General features: G+C 38.0%; 1 protein-coding gene across 11 annotated transcripts in view; it reads left to right on the top strand.

Annotated features, from left to right (window-relative positions):
• Window positions 1-12,548, top strand: part of LOC106504368 (butyrophilin subfamily 1 member A1-like) — a 31,096-nt gene that overhangs the window by 13,438 nt on the left and 5,110 nt on the right. For 3 of the 11 annotated variants that reach the window (XM_021098485.1, XM_021098481.1, XM_021098491.1), the window contains 7 exons: window positions 1,582-1,599; window positions 1,788-1,805; window positions 1,891-1,911; window positions 1,997-2,017; window positions 10,572-10,592; window positions 10,946-10,972; window positions 11,700-11,726. In XM_021098485.1, the coding sequence (XP_020954144.1) occupies window positions 1,582-1,599; window positions 1,788-1,805; window positions 1,891-1,911; window positions 1,997-2,017; window positions 10,572-10,592; window positions 10,946-10,972; window positions 11,700-11,726 (153 nt within the window). The remainder of the gene's footprint in view (window positions 1-1,581; window positions 1,600-1,787; window positions 1,806-1,890; window positions 1,912-1,996; window positions 2,018-10,571; window positions 10,593-10,945; window positions 10,973-11,699; window positions 11,727-12,548) is intronic. The other 8 variants (XM_021098484.1, XM_021098489.1, XM_013977685.2 and 5 more) reach the window with 5 other exon arrangements.

Genomic DNA, 12,548 nt, shown 5'->3' with positions numbered 1-12,548 from the left:
AGTGTCCTAGTAGGAAAAAAAAACCCGTGATGTTAAATCACTAATTGGATTTTCAAATAAGGTAGTTGAAATAAGAAAAAAACACATGATATATTATTGTTTAACTTTCTGAGGATCTGCCAAGCTTTTAATATAGTCTTTCTATATATTACACAATATTATATACTATTTATTACATAGTATTTGAGAGTGCTGACTTTACCCTAATGCTTTTTTCTTCTACTGAAAATATCTTTCCCTAATAAGAAAATACACAGGCAAATGTGTTCCCTGTTTTTTTCTATTTTATCACATATTAAGTTAAAATGAAAGAAATGAATTACAATATTTATAAATCATTGGAGTAACTAGTCTAAAATAACTAACAACTACACGCTTAAAACTTTCTAATAATGGGAGAAGTATATTATAATGACGGTCAAAACGGACATTAGCAAAGAGAATGAAAGAGGAGTATATGCAGACAAAACCACTTAAAATTTTATAGAAAACAGAAAGTGGATATTATTACCACATAGCAGAGCAACTAGGATCATAAAACAAAAGAGGAAATCTACGCTTCCATATAAACCTTTAACGGGCTCTAGACATATCAATGTCAAAAGCAGTGAAGAATTAAAAAGCACTGTAGAGTTGAAATAGGGTGAAAATGGAAGCAAGTTATATGACTTTTCTCAGTATGAAGTTTACTGCCACATACAATAATCTAGGAACTTGCACATCACACAAGTGAAAGACAGCTAATACTTCATCTTTATAAAAATAATTGAATTGCTCTAAAGAAAAAAAATTTTAATTATCTGTTACTTAAATGGGCTCCAAAATAATGGCTAGCTCTACCTCTTATCATCCTAAGATGGAGCTCACCTCTCATCAAGCTATTTCCGAGAACAGAGGATGTCCAGTTTGCTTTTAAAAATGAATTCATTACTTAGCCTTATCCATCATTTGACATGTTGTTCCACACAGATGAAAAGCTATTTTTTAATGATGCTGAAATGCCCGGAGATAATACAGAAAACAGAACAGATTATTTCATTGGATAAAATCATTAATTTTGATGTCAGACAGACTTTGGATAAAGTTCTGACTCTGAAATAAGCAACTGCAGGGAACTCAGCAAGGAACGCATACTTGCTCTAACCTGTTTACTCCTCTGCACAAATATAGTAACTTATCTGGAGCATTTCGATGATCAAATATAATGCTACTTCTAAAACATGTATCACGGAGTCTAGTACAGAGAAAATACGCAATGAATGTAATTATCGCAGTGGTGGTGATGGTGATGATAATGACAACGACGACGTTATTATGTCTTAAAAGGGGCTTTAGGAAAACATTTTGTGGGATTCTTAAGTTTAGTCATGAGAAATTTAAAACTCTTTATCTACTTCACCATTTGGCAAAAAGCAGTGATGCCCCCTATATATTTAATTACAGGAAAACACCTAGACAATAATGTTTTTCCTCTCTGAAATGGCTAACTTATTATATATCACCTAGGTGAAGAAATTTGGGGGACTGTTGTGTTTGTTTCTGTTTCATAAGAATTCTTATATTACTCTTTTTATTTTTCAGATCAACTGAAGGAAAATGGTAAACTTTTATGACTCTTTACAAAATACGATCTCCCTATTAACCATTTCATAAGAAGTCTTATGTTACTCTTTTTATTTTTCATATCAACTGAAGGAAAATGGTAAACTTTTATGACTCTTTACAAAATACGATCTCCCTATTAACCGTTTCATAAGAAGTCTTATGTTACTCTTTTTATTTTTCAGATCAACTGAAGGAAAATGGTAAACTTTTATGACTCTTTACAAAATACGATCTCCCTATTAACCATTTCATAAGAAGTCTTATATTACTCTTTTTATTTTTCAGATCAACTTAGGAAGGAAAATGGTAAACTTTTATGACTCTTTACAAAATATGATCTCTCTATTAACCGTTTCATAAGAAGTCTTATAATACTCTTTTTATTTTTCAGATCAACTTAGGAAGGAAAATGGTAAACTTTTATGACTCTTTACAAAATACGATCTCCCTATTAACCGTTTCATAAGAAGTCTTATATTACTCTTTTTTTTAATAATTTTTTTTTATTTTCCCACTGTACAGCAAGGGGGTCAGGTTATCCTTACATGTATACATTACAATTACAGTTTTTCCCCCACTATTTCTTCTGTTGCAACATGAGTATCTAGACATAGTTCTCAATGCTATTCAGCGGGATCTCCTTGTAAATCTATTCTAGGTTGTGTCTGATAAGCCCAAGCTCCCGATCCCTCCCACTCCCTCCCCCTCCCATCAGGCAACCACAAGTCTCTTCTCCAAGTCCATGATTTTCTTTTCTGAGGAGATGTTCATTTGTGCTGGATATTAGATTCCTGTTATAAGTGATATCATATGGTATTTGTCTTTGTCTTTCTGGCTCATTTCACTCAGGATGAGATTCTCTAGTTCCATCCATGTTGCTGCAAATGGCATGATGTCATTCTTTTTTATGGCTGAGTAGTATTCCATTGTGTATATATACCACTTCTTCCGAATCCAATCCTCTGTCGATGGACATTTGGATTGTTTCCATGTCCTGGCTATTGTGAATAGTGCTGCAATGAACATGTGGGTGCACGTGTCTCTTTGAGGTAGGGATTTGTCTGGATAGATGCCCAAGAGTGGGATTGCGGGGTCATATGGAAGTTCTATGTATAGATGTCTAAGGTATCTCCAAACTGTTCTCCATAGCGGCTGTACCAGTTGACATTCCCACCAGCAGTGCAGGAGGGTTCCCTTTTCTCCACAGCCCCTCCAGCACTTGTTATTTGTGGATTTATTAATGATGGCCATTCTGACTGGTGTGAGGTGATATCTCATGGTAGTTTTGATTTGCATTTCTCTTATAATCAGCGATGTTGAGCATTTTTTCATGTGTTTGTTGGCCATCTGTGTATCTTCTTTGGAGAAATGTCTATTCAGGTCTTTTGCCCATTTTTCCATTGATTGATTGGCTTTTTTGCTGTTGGGTTGTATAAGTTGTTTATATATTCGAGAGATTAAGCCCTTGTCGGTTGCATCATTTGAAACTATTTTCTCCCATTCTGTAAGTTGTCTTTTTGTTTTCTTTTGGGTTTCCTTTGCTGTGCAAAAGCTTTTCAGGTTGATGAGGTCCCATGGGTTTATTTTTGCTCTAATTTCTATTGCTTTGGGAGACTGACCTGAGAAAATATTCATGATGTTGATGTCAGAGAGTGTTCTGCCTATGTTTTCTTCTAGGAGTTTGATGGTGTCCTGTCGTATATTTAAGTCTTTCAGCCATTTGGAGTTTATTTTGGTGCATGGTGTGAGGGTGTGTTCTAGTTTCATTGTTTTGCATGCAGCTCTCCAGGTTTCCCAGCAATGCTTGCCGAATAGACTTTCTTTTTCCCATTTGATGTTCTTGCCTCCCTTGTCAAAGATTAATTGACCATAGGTGTCAGGGTTTATTTCCGGATTCTCTCTTCTGTTCCATTGGTCTGTCTGTCTGTTTTGATACCAGTACCACACTGTTTTGATGACTGTGGCTTTGTAGTATTTCTTGAAGTCTGGGAGAGTTATGCCTCCTGCTTGGTTTTTGTTTCTCAGGATTGCTTTGGCGATTCTGGTTCTTTTGTGGTTCCATATAAATGTTTGGATAGTTTGTTCTAGTTCTGTGAAAAATGTCATGGGTCATTTGATAGGGATTGCATTGAATCTGTAGATTGCTTTGGGTAGTATGACCATTTTTACAATATTGATTTTCCCAATCCAGGAACATGGAATATCTTTCCATTTCTTTACATCTTCTTTGATTTCTTTGATTAAGGTTTTATAGTTCTCGGCATATAGGTCCTTGGTCAGGTGTATTCCGAGGTATTTGATTTTGTGAGGTGCAATTTTAAAAGGTATTGTATTTTTGTATTCCTTTTCTAGTATTTCATTGCTGGTATACAGAAATGCAACTGACTTCTGAATGTTAATCTTCTATCCTGCTACTTTGCTGAATTTATGAATCAGTTCAAGGAGTTTTGGGGTTGAGTCCTTAGGGTTTTCTATGTCTAGTATCATGTCATCTGCATACAGTGACAGTTTGATCTCTTCTCTTCCTATATGGATGCCTTTTATTTCTTTTGTTTGTCTAATTGCTGTGGCTAGGACTTCCAGAACGATGTTGAAGGGCAGTGGTGAGAGTGGGCATCCCTGTCTTGTTCCAGATTTGAGTGAGAAGGCTTTCAGTTTTTCCCCATTGAGGATTATATTTGCTGTGGGTTTCTCATAAATGGCTTTGATTATATTCAGGAATGTTCCCTCTTTACCCACTTTGGCGAGGGTCTTGATCATGAATGGATGTTGGACTTTGTCAAATGGTTTTTCTGCATCTATTGAGATGATCATATGATTTTTGACCTTTTTTTTGGTAATGTGGTGTATGATGCTGATTGATTTGCGTATGTTGAACCATCCTTGTGAACCTGGGATGAACCCAACCTGATCATGGTGTATAATTTTTTTTGGTATGTTGTTGGATTCGGTTGGCTAAGATTTTGTTGAGAATTTTTGCATCTATATTCATCAATGATATTGGGCGATAGTTTTCTTTTTTAGTGGTATCTCTGTCTGGTTTTGGAATGAGGGTGATGGTGGCCTCATAGAATGTCTTTGGTAGTATTCCTTCTTCTTCAACCTTTTGAAAGAGGTTAAGGAGGATGGGCAGTAATTCCTCTTTATATGTTTGATAGAATTCACCTGTGAAGCCATCTGGTCCTGGACTTTTACTTGTAGGGAGTGATTTTATGACCTCTTCAATTTCATTTCTAGTGATTGGTCTGTTCAGTTGGTCTGTTTCTGCTTGATTCAGTTTTGGCAGGCTGTAAGATTCTAGAAAATTGTCCATTTCTTCCAGATTGTCAAACTTGTTGCCATACAGTTGTTCATAGTATTCTCTTATGGTTTTTTGTATTTCTGTTGTATCCGTTGTGATTTCTCTTTTTTCATTTCTAATTTTGGTGATTTGGGTTCTTTCTCTCCTCTTTTTAGTGAGTCTGGCCAGGGCTTTGTCAATTTTGTTCACCTTTTCAAAGAACCAGCTCTTGGTTTTATTAATTTTCTCTATTGTTTTTTGAGTCTCTATTTTATTGATTTCTTCTTTGATCTTTATAATTTCCTTCCTTCTGCTGACTTTAGGACTTCTTTTTTCTTCTTTTTCTAATTCGTTTAGGTGGAGGGTTAAGTTGTCAATTTGGGATCTTTCTTCTTTTTTGAGAAAGGCCTGTATTGCTATAAATTTCCCTCTGAGCACTGCTTTCGCAGCATCCCATAGATTTTGAGAGGTTGTGTCTTCATTATCATTTGTTTCAAGGTAGTTTTTAATTTCCTTCTTGATTTCCTCATTGACCCATTGGTTTTTTAGTAGCGTGTTGTTTAGTCTCCATGGAGTAGGTTTTTTCTCTTTCCTTTTCCCGTGGTTGGTTTCTAATTTCATGGCATTGTGGTCAGAGAAGATACTTGAGATAATTTCTACGCTCCTAAATTTATTGAGATTCGCTTTGTGTCCCAATATGTGGTCGATTCTTGAGAATGTTCCATGAGCATTTGAGAAGAATGTGTATTCTGCTTTTTTTTTGGATGTAGTGTCCTGAAGATATCAATGAAGTCTAACTTTTCTATTGTTTCCTTTAGGATCTCTGTTGCTTTATTGGTTTTCTGTCTAGAGGATCTGTGCATTGATGTGAGGGGGGTATTTAGGTCTCCTACTATGATTGTATTCCCATCAATATCTCCCTTTATGTCTGTTAATATTTGTTGTATGTATCTGGGTTCTCCTGTATTTGGGGCATATATGTTGATGATAGTAACATCCTCTCCTTGGATGGATCCCTTAATCATTAAGTAGTGTCCTTCTTTGTCTTTCTTTATGTCTTTTGTTTTAAAGTCTATTTTGTCTGATATGAGCATTGCGACTCCTGCTTTTCTGTCATGTCTATTGGCGTGAAATATTTTTCCCCACCCTTTCACTTTCAATCTATATGTATCTTTTGTCCTAAGGTGAGTTTCTTGTAGGCAGCATATTGAAGGTTTTTGCCGTTTTATCCACTCAGCCACTCTGTGTCTTTTGATTGGGGCATTCAGTCCATTGACATTTAAGGTGATAATTGATAGATGATTATTTATTGCCATTTGAACCTCGTGTTCCAGTTGATTCTATGGTTCTCCATTCTTCCTTTCTTTTTTTTTTTTTTTGGTTGGATGGTCTCCTGTTATTATCTGCTTGAGTGTATTTTTTTTTCATTTTTTGCAAATGCAATATTTGGTTTTGGCTTGTGGTTGCCCTGTTTTTTAAGTATGCTAACCCCTTCCCATAATTGTGTGTTTCAGCCTGATGGTCCTGTAAGTTCAAACACTTCATTACTATATTAAAATTAAGAAGAGAAACATACAAACAAACAAAAAGGGTTATTTACTTCCTAACATCCCTTGTCCACATTTTATGGTTTTGATGACTCTTTTTTATTTTTTTCTTTTTAATTTTATTTTGTTTGAAGCATGTTCATGATTAAATCTGTATGCTGGCTTATTTGAGTGACTGCTCTCTGATTGCGGTTTCCTCAGTCCTAGTTCTTCCTCTTCTTCTTCTTTTTTTTTTCTTTTATTTTTTCTTCCCTTTCCTTCCTTTCTTTTTGGTTTAGAGAAGCCCTTTCAATATTTCCTTTAACCTGGGTTTTGTGTTGCTGTGTTCTTTAAGTTTTTGTTTGTTGGAAAAAATTTTTATTTCCCCTTCTATTTTAAATGATATTCTTGCTGGATAGAGTATTCTAGGTTGCATATTTTTTCCTTTTAGCTCTTTAAATATCTCTTGCCATTTCCTCCTGGCCTGTAGTGTTTCTGTAGAGAAATCAGCTGATATTCTTATGGGGGTTCCCTTGTAGGTAACATTCTGTTTTTCTCTTGCTGCCTTTAGGATCCTCTCTTTATCGCTAACTTTTGCCATTTTTATTATGATGTGTCTTGGTGTGGGTCTGTTTGGGTTCAGTTTGTTTCGGGCCCTCTGTGCTTGAACCCAGTATCCTTTAGATTTGGGAAGTTTCCATCGATAATTTCTTCAAATATATTCTCCATCCCCTTATCTTTTTCTACTCCTTGTGGAATTCCTATTATGCATAGATTGGCCAGCTTTATATTATCCCATAGGTCTCTTATATTGCTTTCCAATTTTTTCGATTCGGTTTTCTGTCTGTTGACCAGATTGAGTGGTTTCCATTATTCTATGTTCCATATCACTGATTCGTTCTTCTGCATTATTCATTCTGGTTTTTACTGCCCTTAGTTCAGTTTGCATCTCTGCAAGTGAATGTTCTAGTTTTTCTTGGCTCCTCCTTATATTTTCTAGTTCCTTTCTGAGGGTATCTGCATTACTGTTCATATCTTCTCTTAATTCCTTCAGTATTTTCATTATTTCTCTTTTGAACTCCAGGTCTGTCTGACTGCAGAGATCTGTTTCATTGTTGAGTGTATTAGGTGAGTTCTCCTGTTGGTTTGACTGGGGGTGGTTTCTCAGCTTCTTCATCTTGCTTGTTGTTTTCTTTCTCCTGAGGGAGTTGTACTCTCCGTTATCTGGCAGTGTTTGCCTTGTCACTGCCGTGGAATATTTCCTGAGGGCTGGCCTTGTTGGTTAGTCTTTTTTGAGGCAGTGTGGCTTTTCTGGAGTGTTGCTGGGGCTAACAGTGTTTCTTTGAAGCAAAGGAGGGCTTCCTGAGGACAGACAGGACTGGGAGGTCCACACCACGATGGTAGCAGATTTCACTTGGTCATGCAGAGCTTGCTCTGGTGTTTTTAGGCTGTGGGGTTCTTGCAGGGGGTTGGTGGTGTTGGGCAGCTGTTTCTCAGGAGTGCAGCACCCCCTGGGGGCTGGAGCAGCTATCTGGGTCACTGAGAACCTAAGAGGCTCTTCCCTACATCAACCCAACTCAAAAGGACGGCCTGAGAATGTAAGCGGATCTCTTCACAGTCTGGCCGAGCTTGTTGCAGCTTTTCTGGGCTGCAGGGGCTCTTCTAGCGGGCTGGTGGTGCTGAGCAGCTATTCCGTGGGAGTGGGGCACCCCCTTGGGTCTTGGGCGGGTAGCAGGGCCGCTGGAAACCCAAGAGGCTCCTCCCCAGGGCAGCCCGACTCAGAAAGACCGTCTGAGATCTTTTCCTGACTCAGGCAGGCTTGTTGCAGCTTCTCTGGGCTGCAGGGGGTCCTGCCTGGAGCTGGCAGTCCTATGCAGCTGATCCACTAGGGCACCCCCTGGGGGCTTGGGTGGGTAGCAGGGCTGCTGGAAATCCAAGAGGCTCCTCCCTGGGGCAGCCCAACTCAGATAAACCATCCAAGAATTAGGCAGATCTCTTCACGGCCTGGCTAAGCTTGTTCTAGCTTTTCTGGGCTGCAGGCCTTTTCTCGGGGGCTGGTTGTGTTTGGTGCTGCTCTGCGGAAGTGTAGCCCCTCCAAAGGGCAAGTAGGCCTGTGCAGGGACAGCCCCTGCGGTGATAGGCTTCAGGCAATTGTTGAGGCCAGCCCTCCTGGATGGCAGGCAGCCCCAGGTTGGGCGAGAGGGTAGGGGTGAGGGGGGTGGGGGGAGGGGATGCACTGGGAAGCACAGCTTTCAGCTAGCTAGCGGGCCTGTAAGCTTGCTGTGGCGTGGGTGGTATTCTATGGGGACCCACCCCTTCTTCTCTCCCTCCCCAGTACGGGCGCAGACCAGGCTCTTCTCCCAGGTTCCCTCTGATGCGGCTTTCCACTTCCCTGCCCTAGAGTATTGCTCCCTTCCTCTGCAACAGCTTTGTTTTCTAGTCTCCCAGGCAGTCTCTGCCCCGTCAAATGGTTTCTAGACCTCCCAAGCAGTTTCCGCTCCACCCCACCCCCCAGCCCGTTCTCAGGGACTAACCTTCGGAGGCGAGGTCTTGGTGCCCAGCCCCCACCCAGGCATCTCAATTTTTGGTGACTGTGCCCGTAGTTCAGATGGTCCGTTCGGTTCTTGATCGGCTTTTCCGTACTCCAACTTACTGCTACACTCTTCTCTGCATCTGGAGATTCCTCCAGTTCGTTTGATCTTTCCCCCATGTAGGTGACTTTCCAGGGTGCGGGATCCCTTTCTCCTCTGCAGTTCCCTTTCGGGAGCGCCTGTCCCTCTCGGATTCACCTTCTCTCACTCTCCTCTTTTCTCCCGTTCTGCCCAGTAATGTCACGAACTTCTTGCCGTTATTGGAGTTTAGGTTCCTCTGCCAGCGATTGGTTGCTGTTCTGTGCGAGTCATTTATTCTGTAGATGTGCTTTTTTTGTTGTGTTTGTGGGAGAGGGCGAGCGTGTCCCCCTACTCCTTCGCCATCTTGTCCTCTCTCCACTCTTTTTATTTTTCAGATCAACTTAGGAAGGAAAATGGTAAACTTTTATGACTCTTTACAAAATATGATCTCCCTATTAACTGTTTCATAAGAAGTCTTATAATACTCTTTTTGTTTTTCGGATCCACTTAAGAAAATAAATGGTAAACTTTAATGACCATTTATGTGATTTTTCTATAGTTATTTTTCCTGCTTCCTTGCTTTTCCATTCCTCCCTCTGTATCATTTTGTCTTTTGTGATTTTTATTCATTCTTACTATATTACATCTTCCATTGCTTCTTTCTCTCTTTGTTCTTCTTCATCAGTTAACTCACTTTTCCTACTGACCCTTCTCTTTATCTAATGCATTATTTTTCTTACTGTCTCCCTGATGCTAACAATAATAACTCCTTCTCATGGCTCTGAGATGAATGAAATTCTAATATGAAAGGATATCTGAAAGTGCTCTCATAGTGCTTTTGTGTCCACAAGCTGATTTTAAGAAAAATTCAAAAGCTCTTCTATGCAAGACACTTTTTAAGAAGTACAGTCGATTGTTCCTTGTAGAGCACACCATTGTTCTCTACCTTGAGATTGAAGCCTCACCTGGCTGGACCAGGAGTGGAGATTAATGGCATAGTGATATGGAGACTGCTTTTCATTTTAACAGACCTGGGTTCAAATCACTGATCTGTTCATTGACCAGCAGAAACTTCTCCATGTTATTGACCCTTTTTATTCTCAGATCTTTTGTGAACAGAGAAGCACTAATTTACAATTATTATGTAATATTAATCAAGTAATTACATAAAGCCCTTAGCAAATATTTAAGTCATTGGAAACACCGAATAAATTGTAGCTTCTTTTGCACAGATGATATAGAGCATGACAGCATTGCAGAGGATGATAACCATGAATATCAGCATTCCAAATTAGATTAAAAACAATACTTCATGGGGGATTTGATAATTTCCCTCTTGAATTTTAACTGTAAAATTATTTGTCTATGTTAGCAAGTAATATGTTTTCTTATTTTCTTTCTTTTTTGGGGAAACATGTGCTGGAGAAAACTGAGGATTTTAAAAACCTTGATGAGTTAATTTATGTCTTTGTATATAATCCTTCCAAGCAAGTTTAATTTTTCTTTTTTCTGTAACATTAAAATGGAGTTTTCACTTTTTTCCCCCAGGAAAATTGCAAAAGGAAATTGGTAATGGTATTCTAATAGTTAAAATATTCTCAAGAGGATGTCCTCCTCTGATGATCCCCTGCTTCCTTTCATTCTTTCCCCTTAACTCTTCATTTTAAGTATCTTTTGCATTTCCCCGTTGCCTCTGTATGTTGCAGCTATCATGTTAGGAATAATTTTCTGCTTACCTTGATTAAGTCCTGAAAATCATGTGACTCAACTTTATTTTATGCATGAAAAACAATTTCCAAAGGGAGCAATGGCTTGACTAATGATAGTAATGACTACGGTAAATCCCTCAGAAGAATGCCTGTCTTTTTTCTGCGTCATCCTCTCTTTGAGAGTCCATGTCTTATGTGTGTATCTCCTTTCAGATGAGAGGAAAGCTCAATTTAGGAATGGTAAGTAATTTGGAAGTTCTTTCGTGGGATCAGATTCCACAAATAATAAGCCATCTAGCCCTTCTCTAAACCTCCTTCCCAGAAAGAGTCAGGCATGGTATACCATGGCATGTGCTCACTGCGTAGAAGCATAAATGGAAGAGAATCTGTGAAAGTGAGTTAACTCATTTTCTTTCCTAACTTAGAATATCCTTTTATTGAGATGGGGAAAAATTTAATTGTTGAATGGATATTTCTCAAGAGCTCCTTCCTTTGTCTTCACTTCCCTAACCACCCTTTTCTTTCCCTTTTCACTCTGTCTCACTCTTGTCAATTCTTTCTTCCTTCACCTCTGTTCTTTCCAAATCCTTACCTCTCTCCTTCCTCCTTTACTCCTTCCCCCCTCACTCCTTCCATTTTATCCGTTATGCTTTCTTTCCATCTTCATTTCTCAAACTATCCACTTTTATTTCCATCATTTCTTTATTTTCTTTGTTCTTATTTTTCTTTTTATTATTACTTCTCTTGCTTATAGCTTGATTTTTCTTTTGACTTTATACTTTTTCACATATATATACAAACCCAACAATTTTAAAGTTAAAGGAATGGTCACAGTATTGTGAGGAAGGAAAGGGATGGAGAGATAAATAACTGAATACTTAGAGAATACTGGTGATGAGGAGAGAGGAAAAGATACACGAAGGACCAGGAAAGGGTAATCACATGTTCTCATGTTGTTCAATTGCAGGCTGGCAGAAGTCATTGTTGTATCCTGGTGAGTATGTTGCACTGAAGATGAGTCTAAGATAGACTATTAAGCTTGTAAATTCTATAAAACGTTGGGCTACTAACTACCACATGACAGAGAAATACATACATACATACATACATACATACATATATATATATATATACATATATATATATATATATATATATATATATATATATATATATATATATATATAGAGAGAGAGAGAGAGAGAGAGAGAGAGAGAGAGAGAGAAGCGTATGTATATATATGTGCTTGCAACTTCTGGTCCATAGCAAACACAGCAAGAAAGATAATTTTTAAGTATTTTTCTTTTTGTCTTTTCTCACCTGCATCTCACAAGACAGAAGTTAATTAAACCAGATATTAAGAAATGAAAAAAGTATAATTTTCTCTTTTGTGATTTTTATTGGTTCTCACTATATTACAACTTCAGTATTCCTTGCCTAACTCAAAAACATAAATTTTTTTCTCTAATCTTTTCCACTGGTATTGGATTTTATCAAATGATTTTTCTGTGCCTATGGAGATGATTATGCTATGCTGTCCTTTATTTTATTAGTATGGTTTATTATATGAATTGATTTTTACATGTTAAGCTGATCTTGCATTCTGGGAACTAATCCCACTTGGTGGTGTGTATAATCATTTTTGCATGGCTGTTATATTAAATTTACTAGTATTTTATTGAGAGTTTTGCATCTGTATTCATGAAGGATATTTGTGATGTCTTTGGTTTTAGTACCAGGGTGATACTAGCCTCAGGATGATAAGGGAAATATTCTACCCACTTCTATTTTCTAGAAGATTTTGTTGAATCTGGTA

The sequence above is a fragment of the Sus scrofa genome, chromosome 7, assembly GCF_000003025.6.
Source record: "Sus scrofa isolate TJ Tabasco breed Duroc chromosome 7, Sscrofa11.1, whole genome shotgun sequence".
In the NCBI taxonomy this organism is placed as follows: Eukaryota; Metazoa; Chordata; class Mammalia; order Artiodactyla; family Suidae; genus Sus; species Sus scrofa.
This window is presented reverse-complemented; position numbering and strand designations above follow the sequence as displayed.